Source organism: Giraffa tippelskirchi, chromosome 3 (genome assembly GCF_054371585.1).
Source record: "Giraffa tippelskirchi isolate mGirTip1 chromosome 3, T2T-mGirTip1v1.2.pri, whole genome shotgun sequence".
In the NCBI taxonomy this organism is placed as follows: Eukaryota; Metazoa; Chordata; class Mammalia; order Artiodactyla; family Giraffidae; genus Giraffa; species Giraffa tippelskirchi.
The window spans coordinates 86813041-86835915 of record NC_137277.1 but is presented as its reverse complement, the minus strand read 5'-3'; the positions used below and the strand labels follow the sequence as shown (position 1 = coordinate 86835915).

Here is a 22875-nt window from a genome sequence, read left to right as displayed (position 1 = left end):
TGGTAATGTAAGTTTTCATGTTACTCTTTCCATACATCTCACCCTCTCCTCCCTCTCCTCATGTCCATAAGTCTATTCTCTATGTCTGTTTCTCCATTGCTGCCCTGTAAATAAATTCTTCAGTACCATTTTTCTAGATTGCATATATATGTGTTAGAATATGATATTTACCTTTCTCTTTCTGACTCACTTCACTCTGTATAATAGGTTCTAGGTTCATCCACCTCATCAGAACTGACTCAAATGCATTCCTTTTTATGGCTCAATAATATTCCATTGTGTCTATATATACCACTTCTTTATCTATTCATCTGTCAATGGACATCTAGGTTGCTTCCATGTTCTAGCTTTGTAAATAGTGCTGCAATAAACAATGGGAAACATGTGTCTTTTTCAATTTTGGTTTCCTGAGGGTATATGCCTAGGAGTGGGATTGCTGGGTCATATGGTGGTTTTATTCCTAGTTTTTTAAAGGAATCTCCATACTGTCTTCCATAGTGGCTGTCTCAATTTACATTCCCACCAACAGTGTGAGAGCATTCCCTTTTCTCCACATCCTCTCCAGCATCTATTGTTTGTAGACTTTTTGATGATGGCCATTCTGACCAGTGTGAGGTGATATCTCATTGTAGTTTCGATTTGCATTTCTCTAATAACGAGCAATGTTTGAGCATCTTTTCATGTGTTTGTTACCCATCTGTATGTCTTCTTTGGAGAAATGTCTGTTTAAGTCTTTTCCCCACTTTTTGACTGGGAAAATGACTATACTACCAAATGCAATCTACAGATTCAGTTCAATCCCTATCAAACTACCAATGGCATTTTTCACAGAACTAGAACAAAAAATTTCACAATTCATATGGAAACACAAAAGACCCCAAATAGCCACAGCAGTCCTGAGAAAGAAGAATGGAGCTGAAGGAATCAACCTTCCTGACTTCAGATTATACTACAAAGCTACAGTCATCAAGACAGTATGGTACTGGCACAAAAACAGAAATACAGACCAATGGAACAAGATAGAAAGCCCAGAAATAAACCCATGCACCTATGGGTACATTATTTTTGACAAAGGAGGCAAGAATATACAATGAGGCAAAGACAGCCTCTTCAATAAACGGTGCTGGAAAAACTGGACAACTACATGTAAAAGAATGAAATTAGAACACTTCCTAATACCATACACAAAGATAAACTCAAAATGGATTAAAGACCTAAATGTAAGACCAGAAACTATAAAATTCTTAGAGGAAAACATAGGCAGAACACGCGACATAAATCTAAGCAAGATCCTCTATGACCCACCTCCTAGAGAAACAGAAATAAAAACAAAAGTAAACAAGTGGGACCTGATAAAACTTAAAAGCTTTTGCAAAGCGAAGGAAACTATAAGCAAGGCAAAAAGACAACCCTCAGAATGGGAGAAAATAATAGCAATGAAACAACTAACAAATGATTAATTTCCAAAATATATAAGCAGTTCATACAACTCAATGCCAGAAAAACAAACAACCCAATCAAAAAGTGGGCAAGAGCCTTCAACGATTCTATGGAGCATTTGGGCTTCCCCTGTGGCTCAGCAGTAAAAAAAAACATCCGCCTGCTAATGCAGGTTCAGTTCCTAGGTTGGGAAGATCCCCTGGAGAAGGAAATGGCAACCCACTGCAGTATTTTTGCCTGGGAAATCCCATGGACAGAGGAGCCTGGTGGGCTACAGTCCTTGGGGTTGCAAAAAGTCAACTAAGCACACACACCCCCACACACAATCTTTATATAGCTCATTTCAAACATCATTTCCCCAAGAGAATCATCTTAAAGTCCCCAGATGACTTCACATCCCTACAGCATTTGTTCAGTGCCCCTCACAAAATTCCTGTTAAAGGAATTACATAACTCATTATTTCAAATCTAATTCCCTGCTGGAAAGTAGGCTTGTCAGAGCACAGGCTTGATTCAGGGCAGGAACTCAAATATTCTTGAATAAACTCAATTTAGGATATATGACTTTTTAAAGACATGTTTTCCAACACATTATTAAGAAAATGACTACATTTCACATTTCATTTTATGCCCTCACTCATCTAAATCATATTACACATTCAAAGTTACATTTTTATTGCTTAAAACATTCTGAAGTATGTTTAAATTACACAAATTACATTATATCCAAAAGCAGTGCTGCTGATATTTAGTTGCTAAGTTATGTCCAACTCTTTTGCAACCTCATGGACTGTAACCCACCAGGCTCCCCTGTCCATGGGATACTCTAGGCAAGAATACAGGAGTGAGTTGCCATTTCTTCCTCCAGGGGATCTTCCCAAAGCAGGGATCAAATCTGAGTCTCCTGCTTGATAGGCAGATTCTTTACCACTGAGCCACCTGGGAATCCCAATATACTCTAAGCCTTTGCCCTTTATTGAGGGAAAAGAATGGCTTTGTGGCAGTAGTATTCAGGGCACTGGAGACTATGCCCTCACTGTGCTCATGCTAAAGAATCCTGGGAGGAACAAGCCAATCAAAAACTTTATCAAGCCACATGTCATATAACACATCTTATGCATTACTAAAAAATATAGTAAAACTCTATAAAGTATGATTATGAGTACACAAATTTTACGGTAGTAAAAACAGTGGTATCATCATGACTATATCCACACACTCCTAAAAAGCAAGGAGCAATTTGTGATTTTAAGTTTTGAACAAAACTCAAGATCAATAAGAATGTATAACACAAATACAATAGTGATCTAGGGAACCAGTTAGAGTAGGCTGTCACTTTCTACATTATGTAATTTAGAAACATTTGAAATTTTTATATTTATAATGAAGAATTAGCAGCAGCAGCAGCATTATTTCTTTTGCTCATAACGTTAACTTTTGAAATAAAAATTAAAAGTCACTAGGCATTATAGGGGCAGAAGAACAACGCACAGCATCTTGATTTTTCCAAAACAGGCCAAGTCTCAGCAACTACACATAAAAATACAATTACCCTGAAATACAGAATATTCGATTTTAAACATATTTCATGTTCAGTAGTAAAACTTTCTGTATTTATGAGAAGAGGTCAAAGGTTTTTTTCCTTAACTAGCAAAGGTCATAAATGGTTGGCTGGCAAACCAATCATTTGCTTTATAGGAGTGTGTGGATAGTCACGTTGATATCACTTACATGTGGAATCTAAAGTATGTCACAAATGAACATATCTACAAAACAGAAAGACTCACAGACACAGAGAACAGACTTGTGGTTGCCAAAGGAAAGGTGGGGAGGGAAAGGGAGTCTGGGGTTGGTAGAGGCAAACTATTACATTTAAAATGGACAAATGACAAGGACCTCATGTATAGCACAGCAACTATATTCTGTGATAAACCATAAAGGAAAATAAAATTGAAAAAAAGAATGTATATATGTATATAAGTGAATCATTCTGCTGTATGGCAGAGATTGGCACAACATTGTAAACCAACTATACTTCAATTAAAAAAAATGTTCTATAATAACCTAAATGGAAAAAGAATTTGAAAAAGAATAGATGTATATATATGCATAAGTGAATCACTTTGCTATACACTTGAACCTAACACAACATTGTTGATCAATTATATACTCCAATGTAAAATACAAGTTAAAAAATAAAATAGTTAAATTAATAAAAAAGCAGACAGAGAAAAAATATATACACATTTTATGAACTTTATTAAATATCTACATTTTTATCTACTAGTATATTCAGAAAGGCAAATCATATATTTATGCAATTTAGAGTCAGAAGAACCCTTAGAAAATTCAAAGAAGTGATTTGTACAAAGACATTCAGCAACTCAGTGAGCCAAGGTGAAGACTCAACTCCTACCTTCAATCAATCCAGTGTACACCATCCTGTCCCCCAACCCCAAATTTAAAGTTATAGCTGAAAAATAGAAAGGGTATCCAGTATCTCTAGCAAGTAGAATATTATTATAAGAAGGCATTTGGGGGATACTCAGTCAAACCTTAATACTCAGTTACCTTTGTTATACAGGGTGATTTTTGAAGAAAGTCAATTAAGCAACACAAAAGAATCAGCAACTTCAAAATAAGTCACTTTGTACTATTCAGCCTTAAAAAGGAATGAAATTCTGATACATGCTGCAACATGAATGAATCTTTAAAACATCATGCTAAGTGAAATAATCCAGATGCAAGAGGACAAATATATTTTTTCACTGATATGGAGTACTTAGAACAAATCCATAAAGACAGAAAATAGAACAGTGGTTAAATGGAACTGGGTACTGGGGGAGAATGGGAACATGTTTAATGAGTGTGGAGTTTCCATATGGGAAAATGAAAAAGTTCTGGAGTTGAACAGTGGTGATGAAATGAATGTGAATGTGCTTCAGTTCAGTTCAGTCACTCAGTCGTGTCCGACTTTCGTGACTCCATGAACTGCAGCACATCAGGCTTCCCTGTCCATCCCCAACTCCCGGAGCTTACTCAAACTCATGTCCATCAAGACGGTGATGGACCATCTCATCCTTGGTCGTCCCCTTCTCCTCCTACCTTCAACCTTTCCCAGCATCAGGGTCTTTTCAAATGAGTCAGCTCTTCACATCAGGTGGCCAAAGAACTGGAGTTTCAGCTTCAACATCAGTCCCTCCAATGAATATTCAAGACTCATTTCCTTTAGGATGGACTGGTTTGATCTCCTTGCAGTCCAAGGGACTCTCAAGAGTCTTCTCCAACACCATGGGTAAAAACCATACCCTTGACTAGACGGATGTTTGTTGACAAAGTCATGTCTCTGCTTTTTAATATGCTGTCTAGGTTAGTCATAGCTTTTCTTCCAAGAGGCAAGTGTATTTCATGGCTTCAGTCACCATTTGCAGTGATTTCAGAACCCCAAAAAAATAGTCTCTCACTATTTCCATTGTTTCCCCATCTATTTCCCATGAAGTGATGGGACCAGATGCCATGATCTTAGTTTTCTGAATGTTGAGCTTTAAGCCAACTTTTCATTCTCCTCTTTCACTTTCACCAAGAAGCTCTTTAGTTCTTCTTCACTTTCTGCATAAGGGTGGCGTAATCTGCATATCTGAGGTTATGGATACTTCTCCCGGCAATCTTGATTCCAGCTTGTGTTTCATCCAGCCCAGCGTTTCTCATGATGTACTCTACATATAAGTTAAATAAGCAGGGTGACAGTATACAGCCTTGAAGTATTCCCTTCCCGATTTGGAACCAGTCTGTTGTTCCATGTCCAGCTCTAACTGTTGCTTCCTGACCTGCATACAGATTTCTGAATAGGCAGGTCAAGTGGTCTGGTATTCCCATCCCTTGAAGAATTTTCCAAGGTTTGTCATGATCCACACAGTCAAAGGCTTTGGCATAGTCAATAAAGCAGAAGTAGATGTTTTTCTGGAACTCTCTTGCTTTTTCTATGATCCAACGGATGTTTGCGATTTGATCTCTGGTTCCTCTGCCTTTTCTAAAACCAGCTTGAACATCTGGAAGTTCATGGTTCATATATTGCTGAAGCCTGGCTTGGAAAATTTTGAGCATTACTTTACTAGCATGTGAGATGAGTGCAATTGTGTGGTAGTTTAAACATTCTTTGGCATTGCCTCTCTTTGGGACTGGAATGAAAACTGACCTTTTCCAGTCCTGTGGCCACTGCTGAGTTTTCCAAATTTGCTGGCATATTGAGTGCAGCACTTCCACAGCATCATCTTTTAAGAGTTGAAATAGCTCAACTGGAATTCCATCACCTCCACTCACTTTGTTTGTAGTGATGCTTCCTAAGGCCCACTTGACTTCACATTCCAGGATGTCTGGCTCTAGATGAGTGATCACACCATGGTGATTATCTGGGTCATGAAGATCATTTTTATACAGTTTTTCTGTGTATTCTTGCCACCTCTTCTTAACATCTTCTGCTTCTGTTAGGTCCCTACCATTTCTGTCCTTTATTGAGCCCATCTTTGCATGAAATGTTCCCTTGTTTTCTCTAATATTCTTGAAGAGATCTCTACACTTTCCCATTCTACTGTTTTCCTCTATTTCTTTGCATTGATCACTGAGGAAGGCTTTCTTATCTCTCCTTGCTATTCTTTGGAACTCTGCATTCAAATGGGTGTATCTTTCCTTTTCTCCTTTGCCTTTTGCATTTTTTCTTTTCTCAGCTATTTTTAAGGGCTCCTGAGACAACCATTTTGCCTTTTTGTATTTCTTTTCCTTAGGGATGGTCTTGATCACTGCCTCCTATACAGTGTCATGAACCTCCATCCATAGTTCTTCAGGCACTCTATCAAATCTAATCCCTTGAATCTGTTTCTCACTTCCACTGTATAATTGTAAGGGATTTGATTAAGGTCATACCTGAATGGTCTAGTGGTTTTCCCTACTTTCTTCAGTTTAAGTCTGAATTGGGCAATAAGGAGTTCATGATCTGAGCCACAGTCAGCTCCCAGTCTTATTTTTGCTAACAGTATAGAGCTTCTCCATCTTGGGCTGCAAAGAAGATACTCAATCTGATTTCGGTATTAACCATTTGGTGATGTCCATGTGTAGAGTCTTCTCTTGTGTTGTTGGAAGAGGGTGTTTGCTATGACCAGTGCATTCTATTGACGTAACTCTGTTAGCCTTCGCCCTGCTTCATTCTGTACTCCAAGGCCAAATCTGCCTGTTACTCCAGGTATCTCTTGACTTCCTACTTTTGCATTCCAGTCCCCTATAATGAAAAGGACATCATTTTTGGGAGTTAGTTCTAGACGGTCTTGTAGGTCTTCATAGAACTGGTCAGCTTCAGCTTCTTCAGCATTACTGGTTGGGGCACAGACTTGGAATACTGTGACATTGAATGGTTTGCCTTGGAAACGAAGAGAGATCATTCTGTCATTTTTGAGGGTGCATCCATGTACTGCCTTTTGGACTCTTTTGTTGACTATGAGGGCTACTCCATTTCTTCTAAAGGACTGTTGCCCACAGTAGTAGATATAATGGTCATCTGAGTTAAATTCACCCATTCCAGTTCATTTTAGTTCACTGATTCCTAAAATGTCGATGTTCGCTCTTGCCATCTCCTGTTTGATACTTCCAATTTACCTTGATTCGTGGACCTAACATTCCAGGTTTCTATGCGATATTGCTCTTCACAGCATCGGACTTTACTTCCATCACTAGTCATGTCCACAACTGGGTGTTGTTTTTGGTGTGACTCTATCTCTTCATTCTTTCTGGAGTTATTTCTCCACTGATCTCCAGTAGCATATTGGGCACCTACCGACCTGGGGAGTTCATCTTTCAATATCCTATCTTTTTGCCTTTTCATACTGTTCATGGGGTTCTCAAGGCAAGAATACTGAAGTGGTTTGCCATTCCCTTCTCCAGTGGACCACATTTTGTCAGAACTCTCCACCATGACCTCGGGGGGCCCTACACTGCATGGTTCATGGTTTCATTGAATTAGACAAGGCTGTAGTCCATGTGACCAATCTAGACAGCATATTAGAATGTATCCATTCTTTCTGTTTTGTAAGTTCATTAGTATCACTTCTTTTTAGATTCAGCATATAAGAGATGTCATACAATATTTTTCCTCTTCTGTCTGACTTGACTCAGCATGACAATCTCTAGGTTCAGCCATGGTGCTGCAATAGCATTCATTCTCTTTAATGGCTGAGTAATATTCTACTGTATGTATGTACCACATTTTCTTTATCCATTCCTCTGTCGATGGACATTTTGGAAAACTCAGCAGTGGCCACAGGACTGGAAAAGGTCAGTTTTCATTCCAATCCCAAAGAAAGGCAATGCCAAAGAATGCTCAAACTACCGCACAATTGCACTCATTCACACGCTAGTAAAGTAATGCTCAAAATTCTCCAAGCCAGGCTTCAACAACATGTGAACCATGAACTTCCAGATGTTCAAGCTGGATTTAGAAAAGGCAGAGGAACCAGAGATGAAATTGCCAATATCTGCTAGATCATCAAAAAGGAATAAAGTTCCAGAAAAACATTGATTTCTGCTTTATTGCCTATACCAAAGCCTTTGACTGTGTGGATCACAATACACTGTGGAAAATTCAAGGGAGGGGAATGCCAGATCATCTGACCTGCCTATTCAGAAATCTGTATGCAGATCAGGAAGCAACAGTTAGAGCTGGACATGGAACAACAGATTGGTTCCAAATCGGGAAAGGAGTACGTCAAGGCTGTATATTGTCACCCTGCTTATTTAACTTATATGCAGAGTACATCATGAGAAACGCTGGGCTGGAGGAAGCACAAGCTGGAATCAAGATTTCCAGGAGAAATATCCATAACCTCAGATATGCAGATGACACCACCCTTATGGCAGAAAGTGAAGAACTAAAGAGCCTCTTGATGAAAGTGAAAGAGGAAAGTGAAAAAGTTGGCTTAAAGCTCAACATTCAGAAAACTAAGATCATGGCAGCCAGTCCCATCACTTTATGGCAAAAAGATGGGGAAACAGTGACAGACTTTATTTTGGGGGGCTCCAAAATCACTGCAGATGGTGACTGCAGCCATGAAATTAAAAGATGCTTACTCCTTGGAAGGAAAGTTATGACCAACCTAGACAGCATACTAAAAAGCAGAGACATGACTTTGTCAAACATCCGTCTAGTCAAGGGTATGGTTTTTCCAGTAGTCATGTATGGATGTGAGAGTTGGACTACAAAGAAAGCTGAATGCCGAAGAATTGATGCTTTTGAACTGTGGTGTTGGAGAAGACTCTTGAGAGTCCCTTGGACTGAAAGGAGATCAAACCAGTCCATCCTAAAGGAGATCTGTCCTGAATGGTCATTGGAAGGACTGATGTTGAAGCTGAAACTCCAGTTCTTTGGCCACCTGATGCGAAGAGCTGATTCATTGGAAAAGACCCTGATGCTGGGAAAGACTGAGGGCAGGAGGAGAAGGGGACAACAGAGGATGAGACGGTTGGATGGCATCACAGACTCAGTGCAGATGAGTTTGAGTAAACTCCGGGAGTTGGCGATGGACAGAGAGACCTGGTGTGCTGTGGTCCATGGGGTTGGGAAGAGTCAGATACGAGTGACTGAACTGAACTGAACTGAATGGCTTTTACTTTTAGACAACCTATCATGCTATTTATACAATGTTGTTTCTCCACGGCTCTCCAGGGACTTCCCTGGCAGTCCAGTGGTTAAGACTCTGAGCTTCCAATGCAAGGGGCCTGGGTTTGATCCCTGTTCAGAGAACTAAGATCTCATATGCCGTGTGGCACAGCCAAACGAAATATTTAGAAAACAAAAAACAGTAAAAAAAAAAACAAACAAAAAAAAAACATGGCTGTTCATAGCAAGCACCTGTATCAAAACTCTTGCTTATTTTACTATTTATTAGAGGAAAGGGAGCCAGGAGAAGAGAAAGGGAGCAGTTAACATGCTAAGAAAACTTGGGAGGGCAGGCAAGGATAGAACACAAAATGGACGTAATACTGACCACTCCTAAACCTGCTTTTCTCATACACTTAACTAAATCACTCAGATTTGTTTATGCTAGTTCTATTAATTCAGATTTTGTCTGGAGTAATTATGAACAGTATTATGCGATTCTTGTCAAGTTACAAACCTATAGGCCATGCTGTGCTCGTTCATGTCCGACTCTTTGCAACGCCATGGACTGTAGTCCACTGTCCACAGAATTTTCCAGGCAGGAATTCTGGAGTGGGTTGCCATTTCCTACTACTCCAGGGGATCTTTCTAACCCAGGGATCTAATCCGTGTCTCTTGCATCTCCTGCATTGGCAGGCAGATTCTTTACCACTGCGCCGCCTAGGAAGCCCATATACCTACAAGACTTGTCCTCAAAAAACTATAATAGAATCAAGGAATACCTCTTGGAGTTGGAAAAAAGATAAACCAACTAAACTATCCTAACTTTCATCACTGCTCTGCTTAAAGGAGTAGGAAATGGAACAGTAGAAAAAAGATAGCTTTTTTAAATGATTACAAGAAGATGAGCTAAAAATTAAGTAAGAGAATTAATCTTGTGTTATTGGACAAGTCAGTCAATCTCTCTGGAGTTCATTTTCCTTAAATGTGAAATGGGAAGGGCTGGCTACTTGGAACAAGTTTAAACATCATCAACGCCTTTGATTTTCTTAAATTAAAAGTATTAAAAAAAAAACAACTTTAACAATGATATTTAACCCTTCTGAAGTCATAGACCCTTTGAAAAATCTGTGATTTCTCCCCAGAAAAATAAAAACACAAAATCATTCATTTTTGCATTATATTTCAGTAAGTTCAGGAAACTATGAAGACCATCCATGAATGGGAGGTTTCTAGAAAATTCCACCTTTCTCTGCTTTTAGAAATAGTCTGTATGTTTATAATTTTTATGACCTAACTCTATGAATCAAATTTCCTACCCAATCTCAATCTTACTCATTCTAAGGAGGGAGGGGAAAAATGGAAGTTTAAGCAGTTTTTAAAATTTTAAATAGAACAGATATACCTTTTCAAAAGAGAAACAGCTTGCTTTTTTTAAGTAAACAGTATTCAACATTATTAGATTCTTTACTAGCCAAAACCCACTTTTGATCGATTCTACTCTGGCAACTTAAACACTCAATTCCACTTGACCACACTTTAACAACACAACTGCTTCTGACAGAACCACATGAAGCTTCAAATAAGATACACCAGTGGAATGGATCAAAACATATGGTCACAAAAGGAAGCATCTGAAAAGGTATGTCTGGCAAGCCTCAGACCAAGTTACTGACAATAATTAAAATTTCTAAATTTGAAGAAGGAATTCTGATTAAAAATGATTTTTATATGCCTCACTGTCTAATCACTATTGAGAGACCCAATGACTGAATGGTCCACAGTAACCTAGCATCCAATTTGACTTTTTCTAGAGACTGGGCACAAAATGTATACAAGTTCCTCAATATCTGTCAGTGATGAATTATATCAAATCTTTCCAAGATATGAAATACTCATAGTAAATTTCATGCACTGTGCTAAATTCTGTGAGAAAATACAAATGAATACAATAACCCTGGATTCAAAGAACTTAGAAACCAACACTTCCACTGTATTATGAACATTTTAAAGAGTTAAAACTAATTTTGCCTAGTTTTTCACACAAGCCCCTCTACAGGCAAGAGAAAGAAACTGGGCCCTTGGAGTCCTGGGGCTCTAGAGCGGAACTCACAAAGCAAAGAATACTAATATTCCATTCCCTCCATAGTACAGTACTACTAGATTTTAATATAAAAATGCCTTTCCCCCTTGATTTGAGTAAACTGACACTCAAGTAAGATGCACTTTGTAACTACTGTGACTGCACACATGCCTACAATGCCAGGCTAAAAATACCTCCAAGTCTGAGAGTCACAAGCCTATAGGATACAGTCAAAGCTTAGCACCCAAGGTCCCCAGCTGTGCCCGGACCATTACTCTAACAACCTGCCCACTGTGGAGGCAACACAGACATGCAGGTGCCCCTTGATGGGTTTTGTTGGGGGAGGCGAAGTAGAAAAGAATAGCTTTATTGCTTTGCTAGGCAAAGGGGACACAGTAGGCTAATGCCCTCAAAACTGCGTGTTCCTTGATGTTTCATGCCAATTGTTCCCTTTCCTGGAATTCTCCCTCTTTGTCCAGCAACCAGCAAACTCTTTTTGTCTTGTCAGATTCACTCAAGCATCACTTCTTCTAAGATGCTCTCCTGAACATCCAAAACAGAGTTAAATATGCTGTCTTAGGTGTCCTTTGTATATTTCATATGGTTCTATCATAGCACCTTATTCCCAAAGTATTACTTTTTTTCTTTGTTTACTCATCCTTTCTCACTAAGCCATGAGTTTCTTCTCAAGGTCATGAACCTCATTTTGTTTATATTTCTAATGTTCAACAGTGCCTGGCAAATGATGGCTGTCTCATAAATACCTGACAGATAAATGGACAGATAAATGAACAAGTATCACTCTAAATGCTTCCTTATTATTCCTTACAGCAGTTATAACCACCTAACATTAGAGTTTACTTTTAAATTTTGTTTATTGTTTTCCTGTGGTTTATTCACTGGTAGAATTCTAGTACATAGAACGTGCCTAAAACATAGTAAGTACTCAATATTTACTGAATGAATGAATAAAAGATAACTTAGCTATATGAAAACCATTCTGCTCAGATTATTCAACATAAAATACAGCTTTGCATGTAATTTTTTTTCAAAAAATGAAAGAAACGCAAGTATACTTGATAGTGGCAGTAAATAACAATTTTTTTAAACTTCTAAGATATGGTTTATTAATATTAAAATTCTAAATGGTCATGGGTAAGTTTATGGTTTTCCCATTTTTTTAGTACAATATTGAATAACATTAGCTTTTAAGAACAGCATACGAGTTCTTACCCATCCTTGGTTTGATCGGCTACTCCTGCCAAGAGCTGCACAATCTTCGGATTGCTATTTGGATCATTATACAGTCCAAGATAGCGCTGGACAAAGTCTTCCGGGGTCATGTAATGTTCTCCATCAACCTCAGTACTGGCATACTAGAAAGTAAATAATGCATACTTAAAATTAAAATTGTTCAGTATCTTTTTGTACCCAACACAAGTTTTCTGAAAAAATAAATTAAATGCCAGTATCATAATCAAGGCAACAATAAATGCAGAAGTTTTCTCTAGATAGTCCAAAAACAGACACCCAGAGCCTGAGTTCAGAACATTAGCAAAGTATAGATACATGCTACAATATGGATGAACCTTGAAAACACTTTAACTTAAAGAAACCAAACAAAAGACCACATACCACATGATCTCATTTATATGAACTGTCCATAATAGGCAAATTCATAGCATCAGAAAAGTACAGGAGTAATTGCCAGGAACTGGAAGGAGGGGGGAATGGAGTTAACCACTTTACATAGGGGGGAGTTACTTTGGGGGTGATAAAAATGCTCTGGAATTAGACAGTGGTGACAGTCACACAACATTGTAAATAAACTGAAAAAAACAAACAAACAAAAAAAAAACCCACTGACTTGGACACTTTAAAATGGTGAATTTTATGGGTGTGTGTGTGTGTGTGTATATACACATGAAGAAATATGAGAAAGAAAAACAAAGGTGAAAGGGCAACCAAGGTAAAAAGCCTCAAAGCCTCAAAGCCTCTGGAGGCTTCCTGACAGCAAGAGTTGGGGGTGGGGACACACCTGCCAAACCTTAGAAGGGAAATGAACAACAACAGCATCACAAACAAGACCTTCCAACACAGGTATTCCTTCTAAGTACCAGGAGCTGGAAAAAAGAAACAAAAAAAATCTGCAAAAATAATACCTGCTTATTACATAAACACCTCAATATATAGTAAGGGTTTTATGTACTATGGTAAAGAAAGCTCAGCACCAAAGAATTGACGCTTTTGAACTGTGGTGCTGGAGAAGACTCTTGAGAGTCCCTTGGACTGCAAGGAGATCAAACCAGTCAATCCTAAAGGAAATCAGTCCTGACTGTTCATTGGAAGGACTGATGCTGAAGTTGAAACTCCAATACTTTGGCCACCTGATGCGAAGAACTGACTCATTGGAAAAGACCCTGATGCTGGGAAAGACTGAGGGCAGGAGAAGGGAACAACAGAGGATGAGATGGTTGGATGTCATGGCCGACATGATAGACATGAGTTTGAGTAAGCTCCAGGAGTTGGTGATGGACAGGGAAGTCTGGCATGCTGCAGTCCATGGGGTGGCCAAGAGTCAGACATGACTGAACTGACTGAACTGGTGACCAAACATGAACAAACAAAGCCTTCCTCTATGGGTTGCAGCTGATTAACTTAGCTACTTCAGTCAACTATCAAAGTAGTAACATCAGAAAATTTCCCAGAATTGAGGAATACAAGCGGCCACCAAGTGCCAAGCACAGTTAATTAAAACAAAACAAAAACCCACACCAGGGCTTGACTCATCATCATAAAATTATAGAACATCAGAATAAAGAGAAAATCTTAAATGTTTTCAGAGAGAAAAAATAGGTCATGTATAAACAACTATGAATCATGGGCCTCAATGTTTTCTAACAGAAACTTTGAAAGCTTGAAGACAATGCAGTAAGGCACTGAAAATTCTAAGAGAAATGATTTCTAACCAAGAATTCTAAACTGAGCCAAACTTTCAATCAATTGTAAGGGCAGGTTAAAAGTACTTTGGAATATCCATATTCTCAATATGCTTTTCCTCCCTTTTATGTACCCTTTCTCAGGAAGCTATGGGATAATCTGCCCCATCAAAACGACAGCATGAACCAAGTAATAGAAAGATGGAGGATCCAGGAAACCAGATGATCCAACCCAGTGAAGTGGCCAAGGGAAACCCCGGGACAACATTTGTGCTGCAGGTCTCTGGAGTGCCAGTCCTGGCTGGCAGAGGGAGGGCTCCAAGAGAGCAAGCTGCCAGGGAAACTGCAATGACAGATTATTCGAGGCATTTGGCTTTGTGGAAAATAACCTTGGGAGGAACCTAAATCTTTACACAAATGTCATCTTCTCAATGAGACTTACCCTTTAAGACCCTATTTAGCATTACCACCCAGACTTGTATTTATATTTCCAATTCCCCTATGGTGGTCTGCTTTCCCCCTCGGCACCTACCAACTACCACACACTATGTATTTTACTTACTATGTTTGTTGTCTATCTCTCAAGTAGCATGTAAATATCACAAAAGAAGGAATTTTTGCCTAGTATGTTCACCGATGTATTCCAAGCACCAAGAATAATAGCTGACACACGGTAGGCACTCAGTAACTATTTGTTAAGGGATCAGTAACAGGTACACAAATCACTAAGTAAACGAAAAGTTAAGCAATTTTTAACTCTACAAAAAAGTAAATTATGAACAAGTATTTTTGTCATATAAAAACAGAAAACATTACATGATTTGGCAGAAAATAAATAATTTAGAGTTATAATAATATAGATATCAAACATTAATAACAACTATAAATATACTGATAAGCGTGGAGGGAGAAGAATGGGAGAGGAAGTCAAATACCTCAGCTGCTATGAGAGAAAGTCAATAGTGTCTAGAAGCAGCAGTACAAAGATGAATAACGAATTTTCAAATATGAAAACACTGAATTCAATATTGAATTTTCAAAGATGAAAAATGAAGAGCTAGAAAAGTTACAAGAGGTTGCTTCTAGGAAAGACAAGGATCAAAAGATCAAAGGACTGTTGGTTTGCTTTTGGTCAAGCATTTCAAATGTCCTCATTTGGGAATCTGCCTAAACCAAGCCATTAGCTCTTTCAATAAAGATAGAATTAAATTTTAAATTGTTTCCTTTGTTGTATTCTGAAAAATATCATTGAGGTTATCACAGCAAATGCTCTATCAGCCAACATAAGAAGTAGCCCAAAGGTGGACACATTCTTACTAGCTGGTACTACCAAAAGCACCTAACTAGTATAACCCCAAAATAAAGTCATGTTCTCTCTACATGCTATAAAAGTCATACCTGAAAGGTTCCTGTGTTTACACCCTGGCTCTAAACTTATTCACTGTGCGTCCTTCAACAATGCCATTCTCCTCCCAGGCCTCTAGATATGTATCACATATCTATAAAATGAAAACTAAATAATCTTTGACATGTCAAAACAGGCATGCAAACAGGATAAAGAAAAAATAAACTGTATGATATTGAGTGGATTCTACTAATTCTAATCAATTGCTTCTTCTCAAAATTCTTCAATGTATAACATAATCTGACACATTTACCAAGATATGAAAACCACCAGGGTTAAAGACAGGCAGGAGTGGAGAAAGGCACAATGTTGGCAAGACTACTGCAACTAGAAAGAGGGATCAATACAAGGAAGTCTAAAAATAGAATTTAAGCAACTGATAAGTGAGCAATTAACTAGAATGAGCACCAAAGGTATGAGAAACATACAATGGGAACCAAAAATAGATGATTCATTTTGAGGATAGACAGCAGGGAGTTGGTAAGAGGAAAAAGAAAATAATGTTCAGAACAGGCCTTGAAAGCAAAATTCAGTTTTTGACTGCAAATCAAGAGACAGGGTATTTCACGCTTTGAAAAAAAAAACAACAGAAAATTTTTTAATGAATTTATTTCATTTTTTTTTTGGGGGGGGGGCGTTGTTGTCTGGAGAAAGATAACAAAGAGAGGGTATACAAAGATATGTAGAAGAAAGTGACACTGAAAAGGCAATTTGAGACCAGATAGTGGAAGACTTGGAACGCTAAAACAAAGAGTTGGAACTTTATCCTATGGGCCATGGGATACCACTGAAAATTTTAGGAAGTGAGAGACATGATCTGACATGTGCTTTCCCCAGCAGCAATGTGAAAGATGGACTGGAGAAAAGATAAGCTGACTGCAGGCAGGGAGACCAAGCAGTGGCTACTGCAAAGATCCAGCGGAAAGAGATTGAGGCCGGCACCAAAGCAGTGGGAGTGAAAATGAAAAATCAATGGGAATTTTCACCCATTGCTAGAGGCTTTTTATTTGTGGTTTTAATACTGTCAATTCACCCCATTCAAAATAAGAATATACAATGAAAAAAGTCTTCCCCCTACCTCTTCCCAGTCACTCAATTCCTCATTCCAGAGGCAATCAATTTCTCGCACACGCTTTCAGAGATTATTTTTGTGCATAAACAAGTAAATTTTGTATATAAGATATATATATATAGACACCAATAAGCATGCATGCACACTAAGTTGCTTCAGTTGGTCCGACTCTTTGCGATCCTATGGACTGTAGACCGTCAGGCTTCTCTGCCCATGGGGATTCTCCAGGCAAGAATACTGGAGTGGGCTGTCATGCCCTTCTCCAGGATATCTTCCCAACCCATGGAATGAACCCACAAATATGTATGTAAGATTATTCTTATCCATGTCTTTTTAACACAAATGATAACATACTAATCACGTTGTTCTATCCATCTGGCTTTTTCACATTCTGTCCTTTAAAAAAGTGATTCTGCTATACAGCAAATACCAGCACAATACTGTAAAGCAATTATCCTCCAATTAAAAAAAAATAAACAAAAAAAGTAATTTAGCAATATATAAATCCATACCCACAAACATATATATATATATGTATATATAAATAAAATATATAAAGAACTATCAGTCAGTCAGTTCAGTTGCTCCGTCATATCTGACTCTGCAACCCCATGGACTGCAGCACGCCAGGATTCCCTGTCCATCACCAACTCCCAAAGCTTACTCAAACTCATGTCCATCAAATCAGTGATGCCATCCAACCATCTCATCCTCTGTCATTCCCTTCTCCTCCTGCCTTCAATCTTTCCCAGGATCAGGGTCTTTTCCAATGAGTCAGTTCTTCGCATCAGGTGGCCAAAGTGTTGGGAATGTCAGCTTCAGCATCAGTCCTTCCAATTAACATTCAGGACTGATTTCCTTTAGGATTGACTGGTCGGATCTCCTTGCAGTCCAAGGGACTCTAAAGAGTCTTCTCCAACAACACAGTTCAAAAGCATCAATATACACTCCATGGAATTCTCCAGGCCAGAATACTGGAGTGGGTAGCCTTTCCCTTCTCCAGGGGATATTCCCAACCCAGGGACTGAACCCAGGTCTCCTGCATTGCAGGTGGATTCTTTACCAGCTGAGCCACAAGGGAAGCCCATAAAGAACCATAAAAATGCTCATATTCATTGATAAAGACTCCTGGGCCAATTTCTATGAGAAATTTAAAATAATTAAGAACTAAATATAGTGCTCGCTTCGGCAGCACATATACTAAAACTGGAACGATACAGAGAAGATTAGCATGGCCCCTGAGCAAGGATGACATGCAAATTCGTGAAGCGTTCCATATTTTTCAGCCTTCAGAATGGGAGAAAATAATAGCAAACGAAGCAATGGACAAAGAATTAATCTCAAAAATATACAAGCAACTCCTGCAGCTCAATTCCAGAAAAATAAACAACTCAATCAAAAAATGGGCCAAAGAACTAAACAGACATTTCTCCGAAGAAGACATAATAGATGGCTAAAAAACACATGAAAAGATGCTCAACATCACTCATTATCAGAGACATGCAAATCAAAACCACAATGAGGTACCATTTCACGCCAGTCAGAATGGCTGCTATCCAAAAGTCTACAAGCAATAAATGCTGGAGAGGGTGTGGAGAAAAGGGAACCCTCTTACACTGTTGGTGGGAATGCAAACTAGTACAGCCACTATGGAGAACAGTGTGGAGATTCCTTAAAAAACTGGGAATAGAACTGCCATATGACCCAGCAATCCCACTGCTGGGCCTACACACTGAGGAAACCAGAACTCAAAGAGACACGTGTACCCCAATGATCATCTCAGCACTGTTTACAATAGCCAGGACATGGAAGCAACCTAGATGTCCATCATCAGACGAATGGATAAGGAAGCTATGGTACATATACACAGCCATTAAAAAGAATACATTTGAATCAGTTCTATTGAGATGGATGAAACTGGAGCCCATTATACAGAGTGAAGTAAGCCAGAAAGAAAAACGCCAATACAGTATACTAATGCATATATATGGAATTTGAAAGATGGTAATGATAACCCTATATGCGAGACAGAATAAGAGACACAGATGCATAGAACAGTCTTATGGACTCTGAGGGAGAAGGTGAGGGTGGGACGTTCTGGGAGAATAGCATTGAAACATGTATATTATCATATGTGAAACAGAACACCATTCCAGGTTCGATGCATGAGACAAATGCCCAGGGCTGGGGCAATGGGATGACCCAGAGGGATGGGATGGGGAGGGAGGTGGGAGGGGGGATCAGGATGGGGAACACATGTAAACCCATGGCTGATTCACGTCAATGTATGGCAAAAACCACTACAATATTGTAAAGTAATTAGCCCCCAACTAAAATAAATAAATTTAAAAAAATAAATAAATAAAAAATTAAAAACAAGAACTAAATATAAAACAAGAAAATATAAGAGATGGGTTATGGTGATCTTTGTTCTCTCACTTCACAATTGAGTTGCTTTAATTAGCAGATATTAATTTTCAAAAGGAACAATATGAAAACATTTCAGTATTAACAAAATAAAGCAACTAAGTGTCCATTTGATGCTTTTAAACTATGGTGTTGGAGAAGACTCTTGAGAGTCCCTCGGACTGCAAGGAGATCCAACCAGTCCATCCTAAAGGAGATCAGTCCTGAATATTCATTGGAAGGACTGACACTGAAGCTGAAACTCCATACTCTGGCCACATGATGCGAAGAACTGACTCATTGGAAAAGACCCTGATGCTAGAAAAGATTGAAGGCAGGAGGAGAAGGGGACGACAGAGGATGAGATGGTTGGATGGCACCATTGACTCAATGGACATGAGTTTGAGTAAACTCCGGGAGGTGGTGATGGACAGGGAGGCCTGCCGTGCTGCAGTCCATGGGGTCGCAAAGAGTCGGACACGACTGAATGACTGAACTGAACTGACTGAAGTGTCCATTTCTTTCTGTCACAAAGATGTCTGATATCTAATACCTGAATATTATTGCCAGGACTATCACCATTATATACACAGATTATGTACACACAGAGAGAAATTCCAACATTCTGAACTTTAAAACTATCAGAAAATGGAGCAGCCTTAGCACAAACCACCAAGGATACAGTAGCCAACAAGGAAAACAATTGCTTTTGTTGACGTGTACTTGGAACAGGCTTTGCCAATATCTGGGGTTATAAATGATGCCAGAGAATCACTTACCCTGAGGTATTTTGCTAGTGTTTTTCCCAACTCTCCTAGTCTATTTTAACTGAAAGATAAAGTACATAGCTCAGAGGAAAAAAACACAAGTCTTGTCAGCCACAAGGAGTCAGTACTTGACTTCTGCAGGAGACAGTTAACTAATTAACTCATTAAATTAGAGACAATTACTTGGCAATGTCACTGAGCCTGCTGCCTGAACAGACAAAACAGAAGAGGGAATTTAGAGCTGAAACTAGAATCTACCCACAGTCAGCCAAAAGGCTAGAACGTTTCCTTAACAAAGAAAAGCAGGTACCTCAAAAATGGGTAATACATTTAAACTAAAAATATTTTTTAAAATAAGAATGACCTATTTATTTTAGATAACTTCATTACTTTTAATGCTGATTTTAATTGACTGGATAATAACGCTTAAACAAACAAAAAAAGGAAACATGGCCTCAAAGTAACACAGCTAGAAATAAGAAAAGGTTAAGTGGGCTTACTAAGACTTTTTCTGCTAACCAAAATGACCCGCGTGTTTACACTAAAAATGAAAAAAAGCAATTTAAAACAAACTTTTGGATCTCCTAAGCTAACACTTTTGCTAAAAAATTAATATATTAATTTAGTTGCACAATATTGTTTCTATTTTGTTCCTATCATTTCAAAGACTGAACTAAAATGACTTGAAGTGAAATCAGCCAAGTATTATATCCATACTCCAAATAACTTTAGAGTTAATCATTTGCCATTTCAAAGATGTTTCTTAAGCAGTCATAAATCTTTCTTGGGCAAGAAGTCAAGGACACATAAAAGACACAGACAAGAAGTAGCTGACAGTATCTGAAAAAAAAAAATAGGTGGTCTATTTTCTCAATCAAACTTTTTTAAAACCTAGCTGAAGTGTTTTAATGCAAAAGTGCCCATAGCTTTGGCATTTCTAGAAATATTTGAATTTCAGTATAGTTCATGTGTATTTGAAAAAGCCTTGACATTCTGAAGCATAAGAAAATGGATCTTAATGAAAGATTAGAATCTTTATACATTTAATCAAAATCATTGCTGATAAAAGACAGTATGGTTTCATACACAGATTTATGTTACACTTTCACTGAACTACCTCTAGCTTCAAAAGAGATTTTTATATTTCTAAAAGATTTTCCAGAAATTATAAAGGACAATTCTGATAGGCTGTGACTAGAAAGTTGGTTACTTTTTAAAAATTATACAGTGTGTCAAGATCAAGGATTTTCTTTTTCAGTACGCCCACCAAAACCAAGGTAATATATATCTAGAAAAACTTCTTATTAAGCCGAAAATCTGCTTAAATCTTTCAGGTTATTTTGCATTCATTTTAAAACATTTATCAAGTACCAACTTTGTGCTGGGCACTAGGCCTAGCACTAGGGAGGCAGAATCAAGAAAACATAGTTTCTGCCCCCAGGTCACTCAGAGACCATGGCATGATGGACACTGAAACTAAGGTCAGAAAAGAGGTTCTAATCTCCTGTGTTGTTAAATAGTAGAGATTTCTGGAGCAAACACATACTTCTCAGAGTCTCTTTAACAAGAAATTACAGAAAGGTAGATCTTTTTGTAAGGGAAAAAAGTGAGATCTTGAACATCAAAGTACTTTGAAATTATAAAGCTAATGCAGATTGACACAGTTATTCTAAAATGCTTAGAAACACAGAAAAGCAGCAGATCCCAGTTTCCCTCCTTGCATACTGAATTTTTCTGCTTTTGCTCAAACATGAAGGAGTTACTGTTCTAACTCTTCACCCTTATTCTAACCAAGGTTTCCTTGGGGTTGGCTTCTACTATTCTTGGGTTTACCAGAAAATCAGTCCTGACTGGTCTAAGCAGCTTCATCTCTGCTTATCCAACATGTGGCTGTAACATGAGTCACAACAAACGGTTCCTCCTTGACTTTGTTCCAATTGAGATAAACTGACATTTTCTGATTGCAACATCCTTGCGATTTCTAACTCTCAAAGGACAATGTCACAAAATTTGGTAACCACAAATATCACACAGAGCATTTCTTACACAGAAAAAAGAATTACATGAGCAAAGGAAGAGAAAGGCTTGTACCAAGGCAAGAGTTGAGCACATGAAGCTAATCTTGTTGTCCTTCACTATTACTGCTCTTACTCTTAATGCAAGCCAAATTTAGTCTGGAATGCATGCCCTTTCACTACTCAAGCACTCTATGTAACAAGCAAAGACTACAACAGATCCAACAACACAAATTCTGTTACAATAGTGCAATGTGGAATTCAATAGCAGAAATAATATTTTAATGGGAAAAAAAATTTAATACATATAGCCACATTGATTTTAACAACTCTATGAAGCCACATTAATTTTTTAAAACAGATTTTAACGAGTGACACAAAATTTTTCTGCTATTTCCTAAAATCTACACATGCATTTTTTAGGAAAAGGCAGTTTTATACATCTAATTAGCATTTTCAGTCGCATATTTCACTTACACTGGAAACAAAACCTATTTAATATTGCAAAAAAAACTCTCCAGAAACCTGCCTTTCTCAGATTGTTTCATGAAATACTATCTTTTTGTGTTAATATGTGTATTTTTACTATCCATTACATCAAGGCCTACTGTCAGCTACCATGCAATGTCTAACAAAGTGAAGAGGTGCAAGACTCCAGTTAATGACTGAAATTAACAGAAGTTACCATAATAAGCTAAGTCTTTCAAAACAATTTAACCCCTAAAAATGGCCAAAAACCTTGGAAATAATGACCCCAGAGAATTCAGTAACTGGAACTAGAATGTTTCATAGCAGATTAAGTTGAATAATTTGCATTGTTCTTAAAATAAATACTTCAATTTCTTGGTCTAAGTAACCATGGGAACATTCAAGGGGCATATACATTTACAAGCCTGGACAAATCATGTGTTTGATAATCAAGGAGCAGCTCCCAGGTGTATCCAATGCTTTACTGTTGGTAAGCCTTGATTACATAGCAACATTTTTGCCATAGGGAAAAAAGGCCCCTTATCCTGGTAGGGAGCAGTGACAGATCAACAAAATGCAACGTAGGAACCTGGCTTGGATCCTGATTTTAATAAAGTAACTTAAAAAAAATGAAACAA

The 22875-nt window shown here is 38.1% G+C and overlaps 1 protein-coding gene and 1 non-coding gene across 5 annotated transcripts in view; one reads left to right on the top strand and one right to left on the bottom strand.

Annotated features, from left to right (window-relative positions):
* The window catches only part of SLC25A12 (solute carrier family 25 member 12), a 100255-nt gene that overhangs the window by 67782 nt on the left and 9598 nt on the right, over nucleotides 1-22875 (bottom strand). For all 4 annotated transcript variants that reach the window (XM_081577797.1, XM_081577795.1, XM_081577796.1 and 1 more), the window contains exon 3: nucleotides 12399-12541. Coding sequence is in view for 2 of the 4 variants with exons in the window: in XM_081577793.1 (XP_081433919.1) it covers nucleotides 12399-12541 (143 nt within the window). In the remaining 2 variants the exon portion in view is untranslated. The remainder of the gene's footprint in view (nucleotides 1-12398; nucleotides 12542-22875) is intronic.
* LOC145543858 (U6 spliceosomal RNA) lies at nucleotides 17758-17864 on the top strand. The gene has a single exon (XR_014081106.1). It is a non-coding gene; the product is annotated as a U6 spliceosomal RNA (small nuclear RNA).